This window comes from Teleopsis dalmanni, chromosome 1 (assembly GCF_002237135.1).
Source record: "Teleopsis dalmanni isolate 2A chromosome 1, ASM223713v2, whole genome shotgun sequence".
NCBI classification, from domain to species: Eukaryota; Metazoa; Arthropoda; class Insecta; order Diptera; family Diopsidae; genus Teleopsis; species Teleopsis dalmanni.
In genome coordinates, this window is record NC_051846.1 from 16665439 (window position 1) to 16687829 (window position 22391).

Consider the following 22391-nt stretch of genomic DNA (forward strand, 5'->3'; position numbering starts at 1 on the left):
TTGGCAATGTTGTATGGAAAGCAAACCCAAGAACTAAAGCGATATTTTTTTCAAACAGCAAAAGTAGTATTATTCCACAGAAGTATTTTATCAGTAGATAACAAGCTGATTTCACTAAAACTAAAACATAAATCCTCTTACATGGGATTGGAATTGTGATATAAGCCAAACTGAGACTTTAATGCAAAAAGCACCAAAATTGTATGATGCATAACACCAACATAGCGAACAATAGTTTTCGTAGATGTCGAAGTATACTAACATATATTTAAAACAGTCACATATTTACGAAACCATTATTCCATGCTAAGTGTTGGCAACTACCAAGTTTAGCATGATCAAAATGAAACAATTTTAACATTAACATATCGCTCCAATTATTAACATATTAACCGGCAACGTCTTAATTGAAGTGTCATCCAAACTCTATAATAGAAAAGTAACACTAACTAATCTACTGGCACAGATTAGTGTAAAACCAAACACTTCAAAATGGCGCTGGGTAGGCCACAATCTACGCAGACCCAATGGACACATTGCTCGTCAAGTTCTGAGATGTAACCCTCAAGGCAGTCGTCGACCTGGAACGCCGGGTAAAACTTGGAGAAGAACAATTGAACAAGAACTAAGAGAAGCGAACTATTCCTGGAGTGACATATGCCGTGAATCAAATAACCGAATACGATATAAAAAAATGGTAGAGGCCCACTGCTCCACTGGTAGATAAGGATAAGAGACAGAGAGAGATACACTTCAAAATATATTCATACCAAATAGTTTAAATAGCGTCATTATCAATGTCAATTGTCTATTTTAAGCTCTTATACTTACAACAAGCCTCACACTTTCATGTCACACCAATATTGAAGACACATTCAATAGATAAGAAATGCTTGAAGCCAGAAGAACATACCCAGAAATACTGTTACTTGTAATAGACGTCCTGAAAACTGTTCTTAAAGAAACTTTAATATCGGCACGGTAGTTAAGTATTAGTATAGAAATTTTAATTGAATGAACAAGCGGTTTTAATGAAATTCTACACTCTAGCAGATTTTAAAATATATGAAAAGTTAAAAATGATAATAAATGTAAAAATTATATACAAATGCATAAATTCCATAAAGAAGCGTTGTCCTTAATAGTTTCCTCTTTTCCATAAATGATACTCTTGTATTACTACTTCTTCCACCGAGTCATATCCGTATATCAGATCTTCAGTATATACGTATTTTCACAATTATATTTCCGTCATCATAAAGCTTATTGGTAGCAAAATGATCGCTATTATATGGGTGTCCGCTTGTAAACCATGTTCAGTTTTCTACTTAATATGCAACAAATACAGCATTAGGCATCTCGACCTGTAAGATATTATTATAAAAGATCTAGTCGTAATATGGATCCTTCCACTGCTCTTATCTTTGTTTATGTTTTCTTTAAGAATTTTTTTCTTTGCTATTTGTAATTAAGTGATGGAAGAGTCAAGTATCATTTTCTCTATTATATTAAACCACTTCACTCCAACCTCGTAAGCATTATTTCAGATATATGCTTGCTTACATCACCAAAACCAGTATAAAATGTATCAATGGCAATATAGCTTTTTAAGTATTAAAATCTAACACCGATTTATGGGTTAGATAAACCTAGTCTCTAGCTCTAATCTCTCTCTCTCTTGATTACTGGAATGGTATTGTATCTTCCATATTTATTCTTAAGAGGTGATGTTATAGGGTTCAAGTGAGTACCTAACAACAAAACAGTATTAAAATCAATTTAAAAACAATTTATATCTTGTAGTAATATTTTAGAAATATAAAAAATATTTAGTTATCTTTTGAAAAGTAACAGTAATTTACAGTGGCGAAATAAACATGTAAATAAGAAATTACATATGTGTCTCAAGCAAAAATTTTAACATTTTTAAAAAGTATTATTCCTCTTCTCCCTTTTTGTAGTTCGTTACAGGTGACACATATTCGTATAAAAACTCAAAACTCATATAATAATTTTTCCTATTATTTAACAATTCTATTTATTATTCTACTAAATTTTATTTACAGTCGCTCGTTATGATAGCCCAGCTTTAGACGGCACTGGTAACAACTGTCCTGATGAGGCCTCAGAGTTTTGTTTTAATGGTGGAACGTGTAAATTCTTCTCTGATATTGGTTCCTATTCCTGCATGTAAGTTAATTATTTTACTACTGAGTAATATATAACAATAAGATATATATAACATTAAGCTTATAAATAACCAATTCGAAATAATCAACATGAATATTTTATATACATATACGTAACGATTATTATAATATTTTTACATATACTTTTATATATATACTTACATATAGATACTTATATGGAACTAAACTCATGAATGGTAAATAAAGTGATGTACTTGTGAAATTATTACAACTATAATGCTTCCAACCCAATATAAGTTATAAATTCCTAATAAGAGCAAGAAGTATGTTTTATTTTTTAAAGATAAAATCTTTGATGTACACAATCTATAGCTCGATAGAAATGAAATGGGTTATGTTGGGATTACAAAAATTTTTTAAAATAAAAAAATGTCATTTACAAAAAAAAACTGTAAATATTTTTGCCCCAACCCAATCTTCCAATAGGAAGATAAAGTTAAATCACTCAATTCTGCATTTAATGAATGCCTTAAAGTCTGTTGTGCTCTGGTATTGTATTTACATCACAATATTTTCTTTGAGCAATAAAATCCTAGATTACAGAGACTTTACTTTTTTGTCAGAACAAGTGTATTTCAAAAATCTCTTGATCAGTTAAATCATTTTCTTTATATTGAAAGTGGGGTACTTCTAGTTGAGTTGACACATCCATTATGTCTAATATCATCTGTAATATTATTATCTGCTCTTTGAGTAGCTACTGTTTGCTTTGATGAGAAAACGCATATATTGAACATTTATTTATGAATTGTAAATGGGAAATTAAAATATTTAAAATATAATTTCCCATTTTATACAATTTGGAAAAGGTAAAGAAAAATATACAAATACGCATATCACAAATAAAAAATAAATTAACTGCGCTGCAATGGGAACGAGCAGAACGAGATGTAAACATTTCGAATTGTTGTCGGAAAGGGTTAGGAAGGGGCGAGAAGGAATAATTATTTTCTTTCTTGTATATTGAAATGAAATTTATTTATTTGCTTTAAGAAATCAGAAAATTTCCAAATTTATAAGAAATGAAAAGGAAAAAGCAAAGTATTTTCGTGGGTTTTTTTTTCTTAAGGGGCCAAAGGCGTAAAACAATGAAATAAATATTCCCGTAAGGTAGTGGCAATTGAATTTAATGTCGTGCAGTGCTCGATCTCAGAAAATAAAATTTTTGAAGAGAAATACCACAAAATAATAGAATTTTTCCTGGGCAGAGCCAAGTTGAATATTAAACATTTCATCCTGTTTCGCTCTTCCTTTTCAGTGACTAACTGAAAACGGGGAAACGATAGCGGCAGACAAATATAAGTACATATAAAAATACAATGGCAGACAGTTCAATAGACACATTCGTCTGTGTCTGTTTTTCATTTTAATAAATTGTAGCGCTGAAAGATAATATTCAGATTGCCAAGCTTACCTTCAGCTCTGGTTTCAGTATACTCATATGTTGAGGGAAAAATCATCCAAATTGAAAATTCTTCTTTCGTTAAAGGCAATTACCGATATTTAAAATAGAAGCTATTTTCCATAAGTACGAATATTATTCTGAATGGTTTGACTACATTTTACTTAAGATGCTTCATAAGTTAAAAAGAGATGAAAACACATGCTGACACTTTTTTCTTCACCCACAGTTTTCTTTTAATAATGGATATCTATAAGTGCTCAGCAAATAGGACCTTGGCCCCAATTTTGCTTATCAAAATATTTTTAAATGGTTTTGAAATTTTTTGGTTATGAAAATGAAGTTCTTTGAACTGTCGCATTGTATTTACGAATAATCTAAGAAATGTTTTTTATTCATTTTCTAAGCAAACAAACTTCAATATGTAACTCGTTCTATTAATCAAATCTACCTGATCCACTGACCATTCATTAATAGCATTGTAAATTGCATAAAGTACCAGGCATTTAAATCGTGTAATTGTTATAATCGCAATAAAATTTTATGAAATACAATATTTTAAAGAATATCTGCCGGAAAGTAATAGTAGTACAGATAGGTCAAGTATAATATAATCGACGCTATATAAAAGCTTCACTCGATTGGTATGAACCAATGCAAAAGTAATAAAAATACTTGTTCTTTGAGTATAAAGATTAAAAATAATGTTCATTTTCACTTACGCATAGGATCATAGTATTTTGCACTTTTATTCACGATTTCATAGATGCAATATAATATTTCACAATATGTTCAAAAAATTCTTCATGGGATCCAGATTTTAAAGCTTTGGCGTTATAATTAAATTGCTTATCTTCCAGTTATCTTCCTTTGATTTTTATAGTAGGGTACCTCTAAGTATTGGTAATTATAATTACTTGCTACAGTATATATTGATTACTTTAAATTCCTATAAGAAGCACAGGAACGCAACAAAATTAATTCCATTGAACTTTATTTGAAACTATTTAGCTATCGCTTATATATTATTAAAATAATTCATGACAATCTATGAAAACGTTGTCCTACGCGTGAAAAGTTACCTGAACTAAGCAGTATATATAAAGCTCTTTATAAATTATATATATAGAATATAGATTATTGATCTTATTTGGTAATAACAATATTTTCGTTAAACTCAATCTAAAGCTAATCGCTTATTGTTAAAAGGAGCAATGATATACTGTAAACTTCTTTATCCTATGCCTGGGGAGTCATCTAAACTAATCTTGATATATTAAGGCTCTTCACAAATCTAACATTGTTTCTTTATTCTAGATTCCTGATCTCATTTGGTCAACAAAATTATCTTTCTAAAGCCAATCACTTTTTTATTATTTAAGGTTAATAATAGTTATATATGATGTTCATATTACAGTTCTGATTGCCACAAAAAAGATAGGTTTGAAAATAGGTTTTCTGATATTTTTGATAGTATATTTTCGTATCAAGTCAAGGATCAAGGATGTCCACATTTTCTTAAAATTGTCAAAAGTTATCTAAGCTTTTGTTAAACTGTTTTTGTTTGTGTTTCGTATACGCCCTCACCTACCTATATGGTTTGAGAACTCTAAATAGCAGAAATCAAAGGTATATGCAATGTTTGTTGATATTAAGCGATATTAATTTAGCGATATTTAGTAATAATCAAGGAACTTTTCGTTTTTTCTCAATTTTGTTTATAGATTCCTGAATCTTAGCAAAACTATGTGTTATAGCGCTCATTCTTATATACCCCAATTTATTCTTATTTAATGGTGTTATTTTTTATTTCTTTTTCAGATGTCCTGTAGGCTTCATTGGTGAACGATGCGACCGAAAGGAAGTCAACAACATGCCACCCAGTATGTACAGTCATGAGCAAGAATGTGGCGAGAAAAAGTATTTCGGAAGTTATTATTGCTAAAATAGGCTTGTCTATAGCATCGATTGTTTTGTTATATAGTATCTAAAAACAGTGCAAAATCCAATTACAAAATATTAAAACAAAACAAAAAAAATTAAACCAAAAATGAAATAACAAGAAAAGAACTCAAGCAATACGAAAGAAATAGAAATGAACGGAAAAAGTCAAGAAGTCAGTATAAAATACCGAACGTAAAGCCAAAAATAGTTTTTAACAATTAACAAAGCGAAAAAACGAACAAAAAAAATTAATTATTATAGTAAATAAATTACAAATACAAAAACAAAAACAAAAACAAAAATATATAAAAACAGTACAAATGTCCAAGGTATACAGTGTAAAATAATTAATTTTACTAACATTTTTAAAAAAGAGAAATTGGCAGAAAAAAGCTTCACGCGATTATTTCAAATAAAAATAAAAACAAAAATTCAACACATTCCAATAAAAAAAATATATTTTATAGAAATAAAGAACTTTCAATTTTTGTTAATAGTTTTAAATTAAAATTAAAATTAAAATTAAATATTTGATATGTGCAAAATATAAAAAAAAATTTATGTATAATTTTTAACGTAGTTAAAGAAAAAAAACAAAGGGTGCTATAGAAGGTTTATTTTAATGGTAATGCTCCTTTCTCCTTACTTTTTCTCTACATTTAATTAACATTAAGTCCTTTTGCTTTATCTCCATAAGTTAAGCAAAATACACATTAATGTATATATACTATATGTTTAAATATATATATATATATATGTATGTATTTATATTATATATATATATATTTATATGTATGTTTACATATACTTCGATATACACATCTACATACATATGAACATAGTTGAACAAAATTGATTTCCCTTTTATTTATTTATTTATTTAGTTATTTATTTAATAATTTATTAGTTTAGTCTGATTATCAATTAATTTATTTATTTTAAAAATCATATATCATTATTGCTCCTCTTTTGTTGTTGTTTTTTTTTACTATTTGCTCACTTTTTATACAATATTAGCTATATATTATTTACAGTTTATATAATAATTATTTATTTCGCAATGAAATTAACTATTATTTATTGTATTGTATAACATTACAATAAAAGAAAACAATATAAGAGGCTCTCTCACTCGCACATATACACATATACATATGTACTCTCGCACACACACATATTAAAACGCTTATTACAAACAGCTATCAAAAGGTAGCTGATTACAAAATTCCATCCAAATTAAAAAGAATACACATGAGTTCACAACGCCCTTTTCTCGCTTTTTCAAATGTAGTACTTTAAAGTTCTATCTAGCATATATTCTATCTTGCATATATTATACCTATATAAATTCTAAGAATCTTATAAGCTGGTCTGAATTTTAACCACCTTTTGCTACGATATATGTGCAGCAGAATGATAGCTCCATAATAAACTCTATTAGCGATCGCAGTGTGCTCAAACAAAAGCGGCTGCAACATCTAAGCTGCAACAAATACTTATTTAGTTTTGACTATTGTTTAAATTTGTTGACAATGCCACACACAATCCCTTGGATCTTTAGCGATCCCTTGACTATAACTCACTATAAAAGTCGTTAACTTAACACTATCCTATACACACTATATACAAGACAACACTAGGTATATGTTTATTCATACATTGCCATCAATAAGAAATCTCAAATAACTTGAAGACTGCAATGGCAAAAGTAGTAAAACTTTATAAACTCTATACGAAGAACTTTCTGATACATAAAATGTATAAATAAATACAATAAAAGTTTAATGAAGAATCTCATGCACATCTCACATTTTACAATATTAAATATTTGTTCCTAACAAAATAATTTAAATATAAGGAAGGAACAGCATTTATACAAATCATACACAATATTCATGTAAATCTAAAATATAATCACATTCATTCTTTATATCGATTATATTCTTAAGAACACTTCCGATCCATATACCTATATGTATGAAATTAATGGATCAGTATCCTTCAAACAGATTAGAATAATCCTAGATACTCGTATTTAGGTACTCAAACTATTTGTTGTAAAATTATTCCGATATTTGGTTACTTCCGAGGATTCGGATGTTCGAACAGTTCAGACTATTCGAACTATATACTCATAATCGGATATATTCGAAATATTCGAAAACGATTAGCATTTATACTATTCATTATATATATATATATATATATATGTATTTGTTTACATATATAAAGTACTAAAGATGCATTAGATTTCTGCTGAATACTACCGATAGTCTACGAAATATTTAATCTCTTTCCACTTCAATTATGATAAAATTTCGTAATGGGTTCATATATATTATATGTATACATAAGGTTGTATATATATATATATATATATATATTGCAATGTCGAACCACATGTTGAAGGATTGTGCCAATTTGACTTTAAACAAAAACAAAAAGTTGATAATATTTTGAAAAATAATCATAAATTAGGCAAAATTATTTTAAAGTTGATTTTGCTTAAATTAAGCATCTTTACGTTCTTAGATAAGTATATAATATATATATATATATATATATGTATAACACACTCACTCCGATATATTGTTATTTAAAAATGTTTTTAATTTAGTTGGACATTTAAGAAAGTTTTTGTTCATGATTTTAATTAAATTTTAATAATTAATTATTAATTTTGTGCAGGTTTTTGAACTTATTAATTAATTATATTAATTTTTATGCTTCTTTAAATCTTTTGCTTTACCTACCCTCTCTCCCCTATATGCATAATTTTAATTGTTTTGTATTTTTGTAGTTTATGACTTAATTATTAATTATAATTTCGTTTTAAATAAAAAAATAGTAACAATAACAAATTTTTGATTTGAGATATTTTTAATATTTTCGAATAAATATTTTATATTTTATTTGAAATTTATTTTATTAACACACTTGGCTGTAGATGATTGACTTTGTTTTTATATATTGAATAATTTTAATTAATTTTCCTGGTGGATGTAATTTAATGATTTTGCTATTAAAAATTAAAAATTAAAAAATAAACATAAGCACTTAATAAATTTTTAAATTTTATGGGTTTTTGCTAATTTCTTTGGTTAACTTTATTATCTCATAGAATTTTTTTTTTGTGTGGCACTTTTACACACTTTTACTTTTACACTTATTAAAATTATAATTTTTTAAAAAAAACCGAATTAAATAAAATATTTTAGAAACTTTTAAAATTCCGTAAATTAATCACAGTTTTAATAATTTTTTTTTCACAGATTTTTTGTTGCAATCTACCGCCAAATATATACCGTTATTAATAGTTTAATATATCTATTATAAATGTATTGTTGCACAATTGTTACTATTTTTTCCATTAATTGTTTTTTATTTTTTAAATTTTATTTAATTTTAATTAAATTAATTTATTTTTATTTAATTTGTAAACAGAAAATTACAAAAACAACAAAAAAGAGGGCAGTAGTGTAATATTATAAATGTTACATTTTTTTTGTATAAATAATTTAATTTATTTTATATATAAATTAAAAATTATTTTAAAATTTATATGTAAATTTATGCTACTGCCAATTGCACGACAGTATTTTTTACGAATTTTTTAATTTTTATTTTAAATGCATAAATTTAAAAAAAGAATAATTTTTTAGTTCGAAAAATTTTATATTTTATATTTTATATTTTATTTTATAATAAAAGTATAATAATTTATATATAATATACAAAAATAAAAATGTAATTATTTGTAAATAATTATTTAGTAATTAGCCAATAACGCCTCACAATATATAAAACATCATAATTAAACTGAATAATGACTAATAAAAATATTATTAATTATTAAAAAATCAATTATTTAATGATCAAATATTTATTATTTCAATAAAAAACAACGTGCGCTATCAATTATTATAAGTTTTCTAATTTAATATAAAAGCAAATTGAAATTAAGACTTAACATAAACACAATATAAAAGAATATATATAAAATCAAATTCAATGAAAAAATATATTTATTAAATTTTTCAATTATTTATATATTAAAATTAAATAAATTATACCAAAAATGTAATTAATATAAAATGTTTGTAAATTAATTCGCAATCATTTAAATATTTAAATTTATTTTTTAATTTATATATAATACATACACGCACTTACTATACATACATATACATAAAATATTTTAACATTATATTTACGCAAATATTATTTAAGTCATAATTTTAATGAAAAATTAAAAATTAAAAATAAAAATTAAAAATTAAAAATTTGCTACTAAAAGTAATATAAATATTTTATTTATAATTTTAATGATATCGCCTTTTACTTGTAAAATACTTTGTTTATAATTTATTTTCAGTTTTTAAATTTATGTAACTATCAATCTGTAATTATATGTTTCATTTTTAAACTATGTCGTTTAATTAATTTAATTCTAAATTTAAATTTATATATAATTGATTTCAAAACAAGCGACAACAAAGAAATTACAATAAAAATTAAAACAAAACATAATTTCTAAAATTTTAAAATTTACGTGTTATTTATTTTATTTCAAAATTTCGAAGCTTCTTATAATTTATGCTGCATAAGGTAAGATTTTATTTATATATATATATATATAAATATATAGTTTTTCATATTTTTATAATAAATTATTTTATAAATTAATTTTCATTTTTCCAAATTTTGTAATTTTGTCATTGTTTTCGTAACTTTTGTTAATTCGTTAAAGTGAAAACAAATTCATTATATTCGTTATATATGTAAATATAAAAATAATAAAAATAATTATATGTTATATATGTTGTGAGATTGTTATACTAAAATAATTTTTACATAATGTAAATGATTTGAAGAGACGTCTCTGCGTTAGAAAAATTAGTCTCTGCGACTAAGAACAAATGTTATACATTCGTTTAGCAATATTTAATTTCATTAGTAGAGATCTTGAGATTAAAACAAAGTATTATTAATAAAACTGACTCACAATGCCTTCTTTTGACAAAGAAGATTTAACCCATTAAAACCACCAACTTCTTTCCAACTTATTTCTCTTCTTCTCTAAGAAGAGAGCTGAGATTGAAAATACAAGGTGCATAGGTCAAACAGCATAAAAATTGTTTTAAGCATTTGGTTATTATATTGAGGCTAGTTGAGTCAGTGTACTTACTCTCTATTAACTGCGAGGTTTCTTGATAACCCCTCTCTACGACTTGACTGGATTATTATATATCACTTTATCAAACTAAGCAATAATTGACTTTAACAGACTAAGATCTGCATACCTCACCGAGAAGCCTGTAACCATTCTGAGATTAGCTTTTATTTTTTATCTTACAAAAGTCTTACAAAAGAAAAAAATCACTAGTAAATATGACGTTACTGGTCTGCTAATAGATTTTTGTCAAATATTAAATAAATAAATAATATCCTTAATTTCAACGAAAAGGTTTCTGTATATTCGTTAACTTAACAAAGTCACCTTTCGTTTTCAAGACAATACCCAAACCTCAATTTATGTATGCCATGGAAACTGTGTGGTAACTACTTCAGTGGAGAATTGGTTGGAGAATTTGATCTATATAATTTCATTGAAATGAGCTATAGTTGAAATGGAATTGTTTTAAATACATTTTGTTTTAAATGGCAAATTACCAACTACTACACGATCCTCTAGACAACTCTTTGATTACAAAAACGCAAAAATATGTAGTTTTCGAAGAAATCAGTTACTTTGTTCGATATCACACCAGACCATTTCCTCACTAATGAAACACGAATCCATCACAACGCACTAAGGACGTGTGCGAGTTAGGCTAAGTTGATGCTTAACCAAATGGGACACATGACTACATTATCGGCACAACTTAGAATTTCCCTCATTTAGAACGCAACTTAGCCTAACTCGCACACGTCCTAATTTACTCGATTGAGATCGCCCTTTAATTCCTACGAAATTACGTTACTTTCCTTTTTAGGTACTTCAGGCATATTCATAATAACTATTGATTATTTAGATTTGATATTGCAATGTCTCATTCTATCACATCGAAATAAGTTTTCAAATGATTTTATATATAAAAATATATTGATTCTACCATTTTAAAATATCAATATTTAGAAAAAACTCAAGTAAAAAGGTTTTATTTTGTAATCGTTACACAGCACTCGGAATAATATTGCCTCATATTGTACGAAATTAATTAAAGTTATAATGTGTTTACACTTATAATTAATGAAGTGTTTAAAATATTTTGTATGGATTACAGTATATTTGTAAAGTTAATAACCAAAGTATTTTTAACGTTTTTCAAAAACTTTTAACTTCTAACCGGAATTTTTAAAATTATATCCATATGTTTAATTGTCTTTATTTCTAACAAATAACTAGATTTTTAATTGTAAAAAAAATGTTAAAAAATGTTTTCATGTCTTCATTATACATTACTTCTTTATATATCCTAGATTCAACGTTCAAAGTTGGCTACATCGCGGACGATCCTAATGCATATGGGAAGTAACTTTAAACTGGATAAAAGTTATTATATGATAATCAAAAGTTAATTTCTATATTTAGATAGTATATATATAAATATAAAACATTTTATTATTATTATTTAAGTCGATTATAATAATTCCACTCGAAAATACATTTTTATATGTTAAAAGACATTATATTTAAACATAAGACAATATATTTAAACAAAAAGACACACCGCCAAAGAGGATTAACTTAAATTTGAATCATCGTAGTTTTTTATATACCACACGACTTAAATTCTAAGTTTAAATGGAAAGATATATATTTGTAAAAATGTGTCTTTGTTACTAAAATTAAATCTCTAAAATACGATTACTTAAATATGCTGATATATATAAAATAGTAATGATGAAACAAATTAAATCGCAATATTTGTGGCTTAATAAATACTGCTTTTAAGAAAAACTGTTTTTAATTATATTAATTTTTATATTTTTTATGATGTGCAATGGTAATAAATAATATCTATTGGGGTATGCGGAAAGCAATTTTTACTTTGAGAGCTCTCACATAAAGTGACGTCAAATCGGAAAAGGGTATATTACTTACGAGTTATTTTGCAAATTTATGAATATCGACTTAGTTCTAAACCATGTAATTAAATTCTTAATTCGTTAAATAATTCCAGGAATTCATTTAACAAATTGTTGCTTAGAGTCCACTGCAATAGATGGCGAGTGTTATTAAAGAGCTATTCTGAATGCAATTTATACCAGGCATTTCCACCATTTACGTAGGCTATAAATCAACTCGAACCATATTTTTAGGTGTAATCCGCTGAGCAAAGCTGTCCAAAGCATCACTCACGGACCAAATGCGGCCAGCGACGTGTTTTTAATGTACCACAATTTTCTTTTGGTATACTGGTAAAACTGCATTATTTTATATTTATGGTATATATATTAAATATTTGAATTTAAATTGGTAAATTTATAAAACTAAATTTAAAATTATGACCGTATTTTTATTTTTGTCGAAAACGTATGTATTTGTTTCTGCGGCCCTCCAATGTGTATAGTGATTTGTATTGGCTCCCGATCGCATCTGGTCTGGATATGCACTGAATTAGAGCTTTCATGTCAAAAGAATATACCTATTTAATTCTTATCCTCTACATCAAACCAAGATTTTTAAGCGGTTAGTGAATGAGCAAATTCTCTAACAAGTATCATGTAAAATGCCCTAATATAAAATAAATAATATTCAAAAAATAAAATACACACTAACAATTCCACATACAATGATATATTTAAGAAGAATAAATCCATTGTCATAATTAAGAGCACATTTAATTGTGAATAGCATTTAAATATGAACAGTAATTATTGTGACTTGTGTGCAAAATTTACTTTCCTATGATAACAGCAAGAGGTCGCTGTACTGGCATTTGCTTATTTGAAACGAACTGTCAACGGAATTAGCGGCAAATGAGAACGAGCGAACATTTCTGTGGACTTGTGTTTTTTCTGTTAAACGGCTTTTTTTAGTTGGTTTTTATATATAATTATAAACAAACTTCTCTATAAAAAATAATGGCTACATCTCAATCTAATAAAATTACATTAAAAGGATCCGCCCAAATTATTGTGGAATATTTGAGTAAGTCGCTACTAATTGTAGTAATGAAATGCCAAAATTTATTTTAAACTTTTCAGAATATGGCATTAATTCTATATTATTTCAACGTGGTATATATCCCGCTGAATCATTTGAAAATGCTCAACAATATGGATTGACAATATTAATGTCGACAGATCCCAAAATTCAAGAATTTTTAGTTAATGTGCTTCGTCAAACAGAAGGTATAGTTACCCGTATTATTTGCCATTTAGTTTAATACAAAACTATTCATTCCTAGAGTGGCTTGCTAAGGACCTAATAGAAAAGATATCTATGATTATTACAAATGCGCACACCAAAGAAGTGCTTGAATGTTGGGACTTCAAAATGCAGTTGGACGCTACTAACGTAGAGTGCGAAGGTGGCGACGCAACGAAAATTGCTTGTACTAAGGATATGAAGCGTATACAAAATGAAATTCGAGATGTAATGCGTCAAATATCAGCTACAGTTAGCTACTTGCCTTTAATTGAAGCAATTTGCACTTTTGATGTTCTTATATACATAAATAAAACCTGTGATACGCCCGAAAAATGGAAAGAAACCGATGCTGCTGTTATACAGAACTCGCAAGTGGTTCAACTACGTTCATTTTCGACGGGCATACACAAAGTGGACACTGTTGTCAACTACAAGATGACCACCTAAAACTTTTTGATCTTAAACGCCTATTTTATATTTATTTACTATTTATAAACTTTACTTTATATTTTTTTTATTACTTAAGCACACATTGTTTTTTCTTTATAATTTGTTAAAAACTGAAATAATTTAATTAATAAATAAATTCTAAGTAACGATATTTTTTACAATAAAGATGCAGAATTAATAATCATTGAAAAACTTGTGTATAATAGGTGTTGCAGTGCTAACATGGTAAGATATATTTATATATTGCAGTCTGAAGAATATACCAAGAAATATGAGTGGTTGTTTCTCTCTAAGTGTTGCATATATAAAAATTATTTCTTGTTTCTTCAATCAATATGTTGTTTAAATCACTGACAAAGTTCTATAATCGTAAGTTATAGCGGTGGGTTTGTACTGTCAATTCCATCACTAAACTTGTTTGTAAATACATAGATGCGGCATCCAATTAGCAATCGTAACAGTGGAAAATATGTGTCCATTATTAAATATATTATGTTAAACACCTTCTAGACTTTAATGCCCAACACATGTTAAAACACTAGTTATTGTAGTAGTTAGTTACTGTCATTGTGATTCAACATTTTTGATTACAATGATAGTCACCCCACCCGTTTGTCTATCCATATTGTTCTTTAAACGCTAATTAATATGTCTGATTGCGCCTTTGCAGGGTTCTTCCATATTCTCGAATGTTCACCTCCAAATACACCAAGAAATGTAGACTTCTAACAAATAGTGCAACACAACCCAGCATAAGCCATTCAAGTAAATTTTATTTAAATAGAATTTAAAATAGAGCATGTGTATATAAAACATGCAGATACAATAAATAAATAATAATAGTAAATATAATGCATATGTAAATAAAATATTAAATTTTTGTCTATTTACAAATTTAGTTGTAAGAAATATTTCGAAACAATTAAGGAAGGTGCTTTCCAACTTGCTTGTTTTCACAAATGATAACAGATTTCCCAGGAAGGGCAGAATATTCTATCATTCATGAAATCACCAATAAAAATGTTGATATAATCAGATTCTTAAAAAAATATAATAAAATTAATAATGCATATAAAAGCTTTAATTTGTAGTGTGTTTAAAGTACGTTTTGTAACCAACTGTTCGCCTCTATCTATTGATCATTTGTTCTAAATAATATTCAAACAATGAGTAATGAGATAATAACGCGATGAAATACTTCCACCTCCACTTGGAAATACTCCTTTCAAATTAAGTACTCTAGAACATGCTGCTTAACATAAAAAGTTGTCACATAAAATATTCTTAAAAACAGTGTCCTTTTTCGACAAGCAATAACTTAATCAGTGCCAAAATATTTTTGCCCAAAATGATTAGGTGCGACCGAATGTAGCTCAGATGTGAGAATCTGTAACCTTGGAAAAGCACCAACTACAGTTTTCGCTGCCACTGGAGTGCAAAATAAATTAGATAGAATAATAGAACTTTCCCGAACTCCATGTTCTTTCAAAACGTTAACAGCCTGAAAGATTAACAACTTAATACTAATACAAATCAATATAATTTAATGAAATGTATACTTGTAAAACTGTGTTTCCAGTAGACATAATAGGATACATTAGCAGCACTTGCCGTCGTGCTATATCATCAGGAAATCGTGCATAAACAACACGTGCGACATGCGTATCTGCATCGGATTCAACAAGTATTTTTCCAATTCTAATTGAGCGACAACAATCTCGTAGCCCTGCAATTAAAAAGTGTCTAATTTAGATAAGTTTTATATGCGAAAAAACTATTTAATTAAAATAAACCTTGCTCCATTGCTTCGCCAGAACGTATAATGGATACGCCACAATTGCCTGAACGATATTTAAGACCTTCATATATAGCGCCTGTAGGTGTCTCAACGCAACAGTCAGAATATGGCAACTGATTTAAAGATTCTTCGATGACCAAACGAATAAGTCGATCTGCATAAAATTTAAAATCACTCCTTGTTGTATTTCTTGAATAAAAAAAATGTTAGGTGATTGAAAACCCGCATTTGTATTATACCAACTTGTCCCTTATAATGGTCAACAACTCTGCTACTTGTGAGTTCCTTTCTAAAATCTTAAAGTTAACACCGTATTCGCTCAAGTCGATAATGTCCTCTTTTGGAACCATAGCGTCCTGATGTTGTTCAGTAGTTGAATTTGTACTTGATGATTCCTCTGTAAATTCCATTTAAAATAAATAAATATAAGAATTCAACCGCATTTTAAATACACAATCAACAATCAAGTTATGAATGTACCTTGTTTACCCGATGAATCAGCGGCCGCATTGCTCGAGGAGCCGGTGCACATGACTAGACTAGCAATTGTGAAGGATTGGGAATATTAGTTGTAAATATTTGGTTTTTACTATTGTCAGTCTTTGTTATCAAGCTTTACACAATCTGTTTCCCGGATTTTTGTTTATATCTTTATCAATTTATGTCAACGAAAATTATAAATCTATTCTGCAATTAATACTAGAAAAATGTGTTTTTATTGTGACTATCTTTCTAAATCAGCTGACAGCATGATTACGTCAAAACGTAACAGCAGGTATGTTATGTTCAATTTATCAGTATTTGGATATAAAAACACATCAGCTGTTATTGATTCTAACATTATTACCAGATAAAGTATTATATAGAAATTTATGGGATCTGAATGGTATTGAGATTTATGGAGTACTATTATTGTGGTAGTTAATTCATCATAAGACTGTTAACGTCCTTACGAAATCTAACTATAATATATAGTAAACAATAAAAATAACAAAACCATAGTTTATGATATTAAATCGGAATAATAAAATTTTGCTTTCTTTATTATAAAAAGTCTTTTATTTTATCATTTAATTTAACTTCGAATTTTTGTTTGGTGTTGTTGAAGTTATAAATGCTTTATAGATTTTACCATTGTATACAGTCTTAAAGAATCCGTTTCCTATTCGATTTGATATATTAAAATTATACGTTCGTTGACGTTATGGATTCTTATCAAAATGTAATTTCATATAATGTTACGAGAAATTTATCCTTCACAATATAGTTTAGAACTCACTCAACAGACTTGTGAGTGAAACAAATTAAACAGAGTAACCAAATTTGTAACGATTTTTTATATGTTCGATATAATTTTTATTTTATTGCATATGCAACACTGTTGATTAATTCTGGCTGTCAAACTTTTATTCAGGCATTTTTCAATCTTCAAAGCATTTTTACGAGTCCGCTGGCATCTGGTTCAATAAATAAATTTAAAATGGCTAGTGAACAGGCAAAAGATGCTAAGGCAAATGAAAAGATCGTGGGTGAGTTTCAGCAACTCAGAAATGAGCAAAGAAATCTTATCAATAACTTAAATACTCTGGAAATGGACTTAAAGGAACACAAGTAAGTCAATTGTATTACTCATGTTAAATTGAATATATGAATTTAGCATAACCTCAACAAAAATCCTTGATTCACAGAACAGTTATTGATACCCTGAAGAGTGTAGACCCAGACAGAAAATGTTTCCGGCTTATTGGAGGGGTATTGTGCGAGCGTACAGTGAAAGAAGTGCTCCCGCAATTAACTGAAAACAAAGACTTCATAGAGAGAACTATTTCTATTGTTATGGAGGATCTTACAAAAAAAGGTCAGCAGATCAATAAGTTTAAGGAAGATCATAATATCCGTATTCGCGGAGAGCATATGCCTACTGAGGAACAGAAGTCGACAGAGGAAAAGAAACAGGAAAATCGAAATGTGCTCGTGTCAAATTAGTTTCCCAATCTACTTCTAAATAAATTGTTTTCAAAACAAAAGCGCTAATATTTATTTACGCAAAATTTACAGTGGTAATTGAACCAAAAAGTCATTTAAACGTCATTTAATATTTTTTAACAAATAAATACTTTGCATATTGAGCTATTTCGTATTTCGAGTGATTAATTTTTAATGTAAGTAAATGAATTACGATCATTTTTTTGAATTAACATTTTTTTTAAATTTCATATATTATAAATAATGTAAAATTTTACAAACAATATGAATGCGAACATAGTTACACATAAATGAAGGGTATATGTATTTTTTAAACATCTTTGCGCTTAAAGTTACGTTTGCCACCAGATTTGCTACTTAGTCGTATATCCGTTATTGTAATATCGTGCGATACTGCCTTGCACATATCATACACTGTGAGTCCAGCAATAGTGACAGCTGCTAGAGCCTCCATCTCAACGCCTGTTTTCCCACAAGAGATCACACTGGCAGTAATATCTACGCAATACTTATCCATATTCAGTACTGCTTGTACATTAATAGATGTTAATGTGATATTATGGCAAAGTGGAATAATTTCAGAAGTTTTTTTTGCTCCAAGTATACCAGCAATTTCTGCCACGCTCAAAACATCACCTTTGGTCATATTATTTTCTTTTATCAAATGCGCTATATGTGGGCCGACAATGACGGATGCGCTTGCTATAGCTTCACGCTTAGACGAATCTTTATTGGAAACATCAACCATTTTAGCTTTTCCGGTTTCATCGACGTGTGTCAGTTGCGAATCTCTTTGCATGCAATAGTTCCTCATTTGTGGTGATATACGATTATGTGTGATACCTTGCGTGCTAAGTGTACTTAATATTAAATTGTTGTCATGATGCCATGAGCCGAAAAGTAAACAATGTCTCTTAAACATTGTATGTAGAATTGTGTTGGTGTTGGCTACAATGAAAATGTAATTTTGAATATAATAATGGATTAAAATAATGTATCTGACCTTACACAAAAACTACTATCCGCCTATAAGTATCATTGGACGATTTTCCATTTGTGATAAGTTTAGCATGCCTAAAACATAAAAATAAAATAGAGTAACTTAAAAATGGCAAAATCTTCCAATGATGCTTTAATATCATTTAATGAAATAAACACACCTGCGTGCTGCTTTTTCTTTCGCTTAACTGCCGCACCTATCAAAGCAACTAAGTCATCTTCAGAACAGTTTCCTCTAATAGCATCGCGTAGTGAGAACTCCTTATTGCCAAACAAGCAGACCTTAATATTACCTACATTTTAAAGAAATTAGAATAATAAACTTTATATGAATTATATATTTATTTCTTATTACCGTCTGCTGTTAAACGCAATCGATTGCATGTGCCGCAAAAGTGTTCAGTCATTGATGTTATAAACCCAACTTGGCCCGCAAAACCAGGTACATGATACGCTTTAGACGTGTCATTTGGACCATTAGGCAAAGCTGCAAAATCTGGCCATTTTTGACGTATTTGTTCCAATGTTTCTCTAAATTGTAATAAAAAAGTTAATTATCGAAAAAATTAATAAATGATTCGTATTTGTATATTGTAAAAATATATAAAAAAAAAAATTGAAAAATCAGAAACTACTCAAATATAATTAATAGTTTGCTCAACTAAATAGATTGAGAGTATATAATTATATACTAATTTAAATAATTATCTATTATATTTGTAGATATGTATGTGTAATATATTCTACTTGAAATAATTGCAAGCACTCAATATAAAGTAAATCGTATTTTATACAAAAAATATAAGCCAATGAGATTTTAAGCATATAGTCTTCACTTAACACACTTGTTTCATTTATATAGGTCTAGATAAGATGTATTTCACCACTTTATACCTGTAAGATATTAGACGTTCAGTGTGCCATTTATTTCCACTAAATGGCATATATTCTATAAAACGCACATCGATATTGCGATCCTTAGTGAATTCGACAAAATCACAGATTTCATCTTCATTAAAATTGCGCATCAACACACAATTTATTTTTGGTTTATAACCCAATTGTATTGCCAAATCAATACCAGCTATGACGCGTTCCCAGCCACGTCGCCTAGTGATTTCCTCAAAACGATGTGGTTTCAATGTGTCCAAGCTTATATTAACAGCATCTAGGCCAGCACGTTGCATGGGCACCAACAAGCGCGTCAACACAAGCGCATTAGTAGTGATACCAACACTTTCCAGTTTTGGTATTGCTTTAATTTTTGCTGAAAAAAAATGGGTGTAGAACTCGCTACTTAAATAAATTCCATGTACTGTGTTTCTTCTCCATCTTACCAATAATGTCGACAATATCTTTGCGAACAGTCGGTTCTCCTCCGGTCAAACGTATCTTGCGTACTCCTTGCTCTACGAATATGCGTGCCAAATAATAAATTTCATCAGTGGTTAATAGGTTTGTTTTTGGTTGTAGCGAAACACCCTCCGCAGGCATACAGTACTTACCTAAACAACAAGATAAGAGCACTCAAAGGATAAATAATTATAGTTAAGTATGTACAAATTATTTTTATATACATATATGCAACTATTTCAGTAACAGATAAGGCACTGCTTGAGTGCTGAGCTATTTACAGTGACGAAGCTATTTGGTTATTTGCTTATCAAGCTTTACATATATCTTATCACGGACTTGAAATCAAGTGCACACATATATGTGTGTCAGGTAGCACATGCTACGAATTCATTATTATGCTTAAAAGAAATTGGAATAATAATTTTATTACTTACAACGCAAATTGCAGCGCTCAGTCAGTGAGATCCGCAAATAAGTGTGATGTCGCCCGAACTTATCTGTCAGTGGTGAAGTCTGGGTTATCGTCTCGATTTTCGGCTATGAAAAAGTAATTGGTTTATTTGCTTATTTAAAAAAAATGCCGTATAAGAGTTCATTGCCTTCACTTACCGTTTCAACTGCATTTGCTGCTGGCTTAGCTGCTTGCTGCACATTGGCAGTGAATTTCGAGTAGGAACAACTTAATTTTCGAGTTGGAGCTGCATTTTTAAATAAAACTCGTGTAGTTCCTAACAACGCCATTTCTAGCCAGTTTTTCGTATTCAAAAATGAAACAAAATCTGTAATTTTGTAAAAAAAAAAAAACAATAACGTTTAAGCGTAATATAAGTGCAAAGTATCGACCAATTAAACTGGACAAGTCATCATTATTTTGTATCAAAAAAAAAAACAACTAAATTCAAATAATTACCGACTCAATAAACAATTTCCAAAATCATAACAAAAACACAATTCAGTCGTCGCAGCAAATTCGTTAAACCGTCGCTTCTACTCCGGTCTCAACGTACTTGAGTCAGCTCCAGTCCCCAATTAACTAAAATAATCACTCACAACGATCAAATCTAATAGCAAACGTAGCGGACGAAACATTATTATTATCTATTGTGTAATAAAAATACTTGTTTGTTAACTTTGTTGTTGTTAATTTGCGCTGCTTAAGTTTAATCATTTCATCAATTCACCCAGCACAGCGTTGCCACCTGTGTTCCATTTCGCTTGCATTTATTTTGTTAAGATCTTTTCCTTCCCAAAATATCTTCTATATAATTTTCAATGAAACTCTGAAGACTATTCCTACATTTATTTCATTACGATAGCTTGTCCGGTTCTTTTCTTATGATTTTTTAAAAATATTTATCTGTTGAAATTTCCATCGCTAATAATTCGATCATGACTCTTCTATTCTATAAGATTCTTTCTTACCTATCATCTTTTATATATGATAGAAAAGAGGAAACTCTGAAGAACATTGTCACATTTATTTCATTACGATAGGTTGTCCGGTTCTTTTTTTATGATTTTTTAAAAATATTTATCTGTTGAACTTTCCATTTAATTTCCATCGCTAATAATTCGATCAAGACTCTTCTATTCTATAAGATTCTTTCTTACCTTACCTTCTTACCTTTCTTACCTTATCTTTTATATATGATAGAAAAGAGGAAACTCTGAAGAATATTGTCACATTTATTTCATTACGATATCTTGTCCGGTTCTTTTTTTATGATTTTTTAAAAATATTTATCTGTTGAAATTTCCATTTAATTTCCATCGCTAATAATTATGACTCTTGTGTCATTACAAAGGTGAAGACTCAGATTTATATACAAACCAAATATTTTCAAACGAATATGGACACAAAAATAC

General features: G+C 28.2%; 5 protein-coding genes across 11 annotated transcripts in view; 3 read left to right on the forward strand and 2 right to left on the reverse strand.

Moving 5' to 3' along the window:
* LOC119668015 (protein vein) overlaps window positions 1-12163 on the forward strand; it is an 86036-nt gene extending 73873 nt beyond the window's left edge. Inside the window, exons 5-7 of one of the 3 annotated variants that reach the window (XM_038077380.1) lie at window positions 2067-2190; window positions 5434-5495; window positions 12040-12163. In XM_038077380.1, the coding sequence (XP_037933308.1) occupies window positions 2067-2190; window positions 5434-5495; window positions 12040-12095 (242 nt within the window). In that variant the 3' untranslated portion in view covers window positions 12096-12163. Of the gene's footprint in view, window positions 1-2066; window positions 2191-5433; window positions 5793-8828; window positions 8916-12039 lie in introns of those variants that run through there. The other 2 variants (XM_038077381.1, XM_038077379.1) reach the window with 2 other exon arrangements.
* Window positions 12164-13495: 1332 nt separating this feature from the next.
* On the forward strand, window positions 13496-14458 carry LOC119671255 (mitotic spindle assembly checkpoint protein MAD2A). The gene is made up of 3 exons (XM_038081840.1): window positions 13496-13714; window positions 13771-13917; window positions 13974-14458. The coding sequence occupies exons 1-3, from the start codon at window positions 13648-13650 to the stop codon at window positions 14381-14383; spliced, it is 624 nt and encodes a 207-aa protein (XP_037937768.1). The 5' UTR covers window positions 13496-13647; the 3' UTR covers window positions 14384-14458.
* A 64-nt stretch (window positions 14459-14522) lies between these two features.
* Window positions 14523-18324, forward strand: LOC119671626 (probable prefoldin subunit 2). Of its 2 annotated transcripts, XM_038082393.1 has the most exons (3): window positions 14523-14611; window positions 17599-17795; window positions 17873-18324. In XM_038082393.1, the coding sequence occupies exons 1-3, from the start codon at window positions 14609-14611 to the stop codon at window positions 18168-18170; spliced, it is 498 nt and encodes a 165-aa protein (XP_037938321.1). In that variant the 5' UTR covers window positions 14523-14608; the 3' UTR covers window positions 18171-18324. The 2 variants fall into 2 exon arrangements, with proteins under 2 accessions (XP_037938321.1, XP_037938401.1); XM_038082473.1 differs by lacking the exon at window positions 14523-14611 and having other exon boundaries at window positions 17557-17795.
* On the reverse strand, window positions 15154-16921 carry LOC119671516 (uracil phosphoribosyltransferase homolog). 2 transcript variants are annotated; one of them, XR_005251834.1, is made up of 6 exons: window positions 16665-16921; window positions 16428-16581; window positions 16180-16373; window positions 15946-16112; window positions 15492-15887; window positions 15211-15425 (listed from the first exon to the last, which is right to left on the reverse strand). XR_005251834.1 is itself a non-coding variant. In XM_038082231.1 (5 exons), exons 1-5 carry the CDS (start codon window positions 16714-16716, stop codon window positions 15705-15707), a joined length of 750 nt encoding a protein of 249 aa, XP_037938159.1. In that variant the 5' UTR covers window positions 16717-16921; the 3' UTR covers window positions 15154-15704. The 2 variants fall into 2 exon arrangements, 1 of the variants encoding a protein (XP_037938159.1); XM_038082231.1 differs by having other exon boundaries at window positions 15154-15887.
* Window positions 18325-18403: 79 nt separating the features above from the next.
* On the reverse strand, window positions 18404-21622 carry LOC119671328 (molybdenum cofactor biosynthesis protein 1). Of its 3 annotated transcripts, none has more exons than XM_038082029.1 (9): window positions 21436-21621; window positions 21135-21304; window positions 20960-21062; window positions 20507-20674; window positions 20064-20436; window positions 19525-19700; window positions 19331-19462; window positions 19179-19244; window positions 19027-19118 (listed from the first exon to the last, which is right to left on the reverse strand). In XM_038082029.1, the coding sequence occupies exons 2-8, from the start codon at window positions 21264-21266 to the stop codon at window positions 19189-19191; spliced, it is 1140 nt and encodes a 379-aa protein (XP_037937957.1). In that variant the 5' UTR covers window positions 21267-21304; window positions 21436-21621; the 3' UTR covers window positions 19027-19118; window positions 19179-19188. The 3 variants fall into 3 exon arrangements, with proteins under 3 accessions (XP_037937881.1, XP_037937957.1, XP_037938040.1); XM_038082112.1 differs by having other exon boundaries at window positions 19031-19118; window positions 19174-19244; window positions 21436-21622; XM_038081953.1 differs by lacking the exon at window positions 19179-19244 and having other exon boundaries at window positions 18404-19118; window positions 21436-21615.
* Window positions 21623-22391: the final 769 nt, after the last annotated feature.

What these genes read in the sequence shown, in the direction of transcription:
- LOC119671255 (XM_038081840.1), top strand. Translation starts at nt 13,648, where the DNA reads ATGGCTACATCTCAATCTAATAAAATTACATTAAAAGGATCCGCCCAA. An exon ending in AATTATTGTGGAATATTTGA is followed by an intron (nt 13,715 to 13,770) that starts GTAAGTCGCTAC and finishes TAAACTTTTCAG; the next exon opens with AATATGGCATTAATTCTATA. An exon ending in TGTGCTTCGTCAAACAGAAG is followed by an intron (nt 13,918 to 13,973) that starts GTATAGTTACCC and finishes ATTCATTCCTAG; the next exon opens with AGTGGCTTGCTAAGGACCTA.
- LOC119671626 (XM_038082393.1), top strand. An exon ending in ATGGACTTAAAGGAACACAA is followed by an intron (nt 17,796 to 17,872) that starts GTAAGTCAATTG and finishes CTTGATTCACAG; the next exon opens with AACAGTTATTGATACCCTGA.
- LOC119671516 (XM_038082231.1), bottom strand. Translation starts at nt 16,716, where the DNA reads ATGTGCACCGGCTCCTCGAGCAATGCGGCCGCTGATTCATCGGGTAAA. An exon ending in TGATTCATCGGGTAAACAAG is followed by an intron (nt 16,582 to 16,664) that starts GTACATTCATAA and finishes TGGAATTTACAG; the next exon opens with AGGAATCATCAAGTACAAAT. An exon ending in CTGGAAACACAGTTTTACAA is followed by an intron (nt 15,888 to 15,945) that starts GTATACATTTCA and finishes TTAATCTTTCAG; the next exon opens with GCTGTTAACGTTTTGAAAGA.
- LOC119671328 (XM_038081953.1), bottom strand. Translation starts at nt 21,266, where the DNA reads ATGGCGTTGTTAGGAACTACACGAGTTTTATTTAAAAATGCAGCTCCA. An exon ending in AGATATTGTCGACATTATTG is followed by an intron (nt 20,437 to 20,506) that starts GTAAGATGGAGA and finishes ATTTTTTTTCAG; the next exon opens with CAAAAATTAAAGCAATACCA. An exon ending in GAACGTCTAATATCTTACAG is followed by an intron (nt 19,701 to 20,063) that starts GTATAAAGTGGT and finishes ATTACAATTTAG; the next exon opens with AGAAACATTGGAACAAATAC.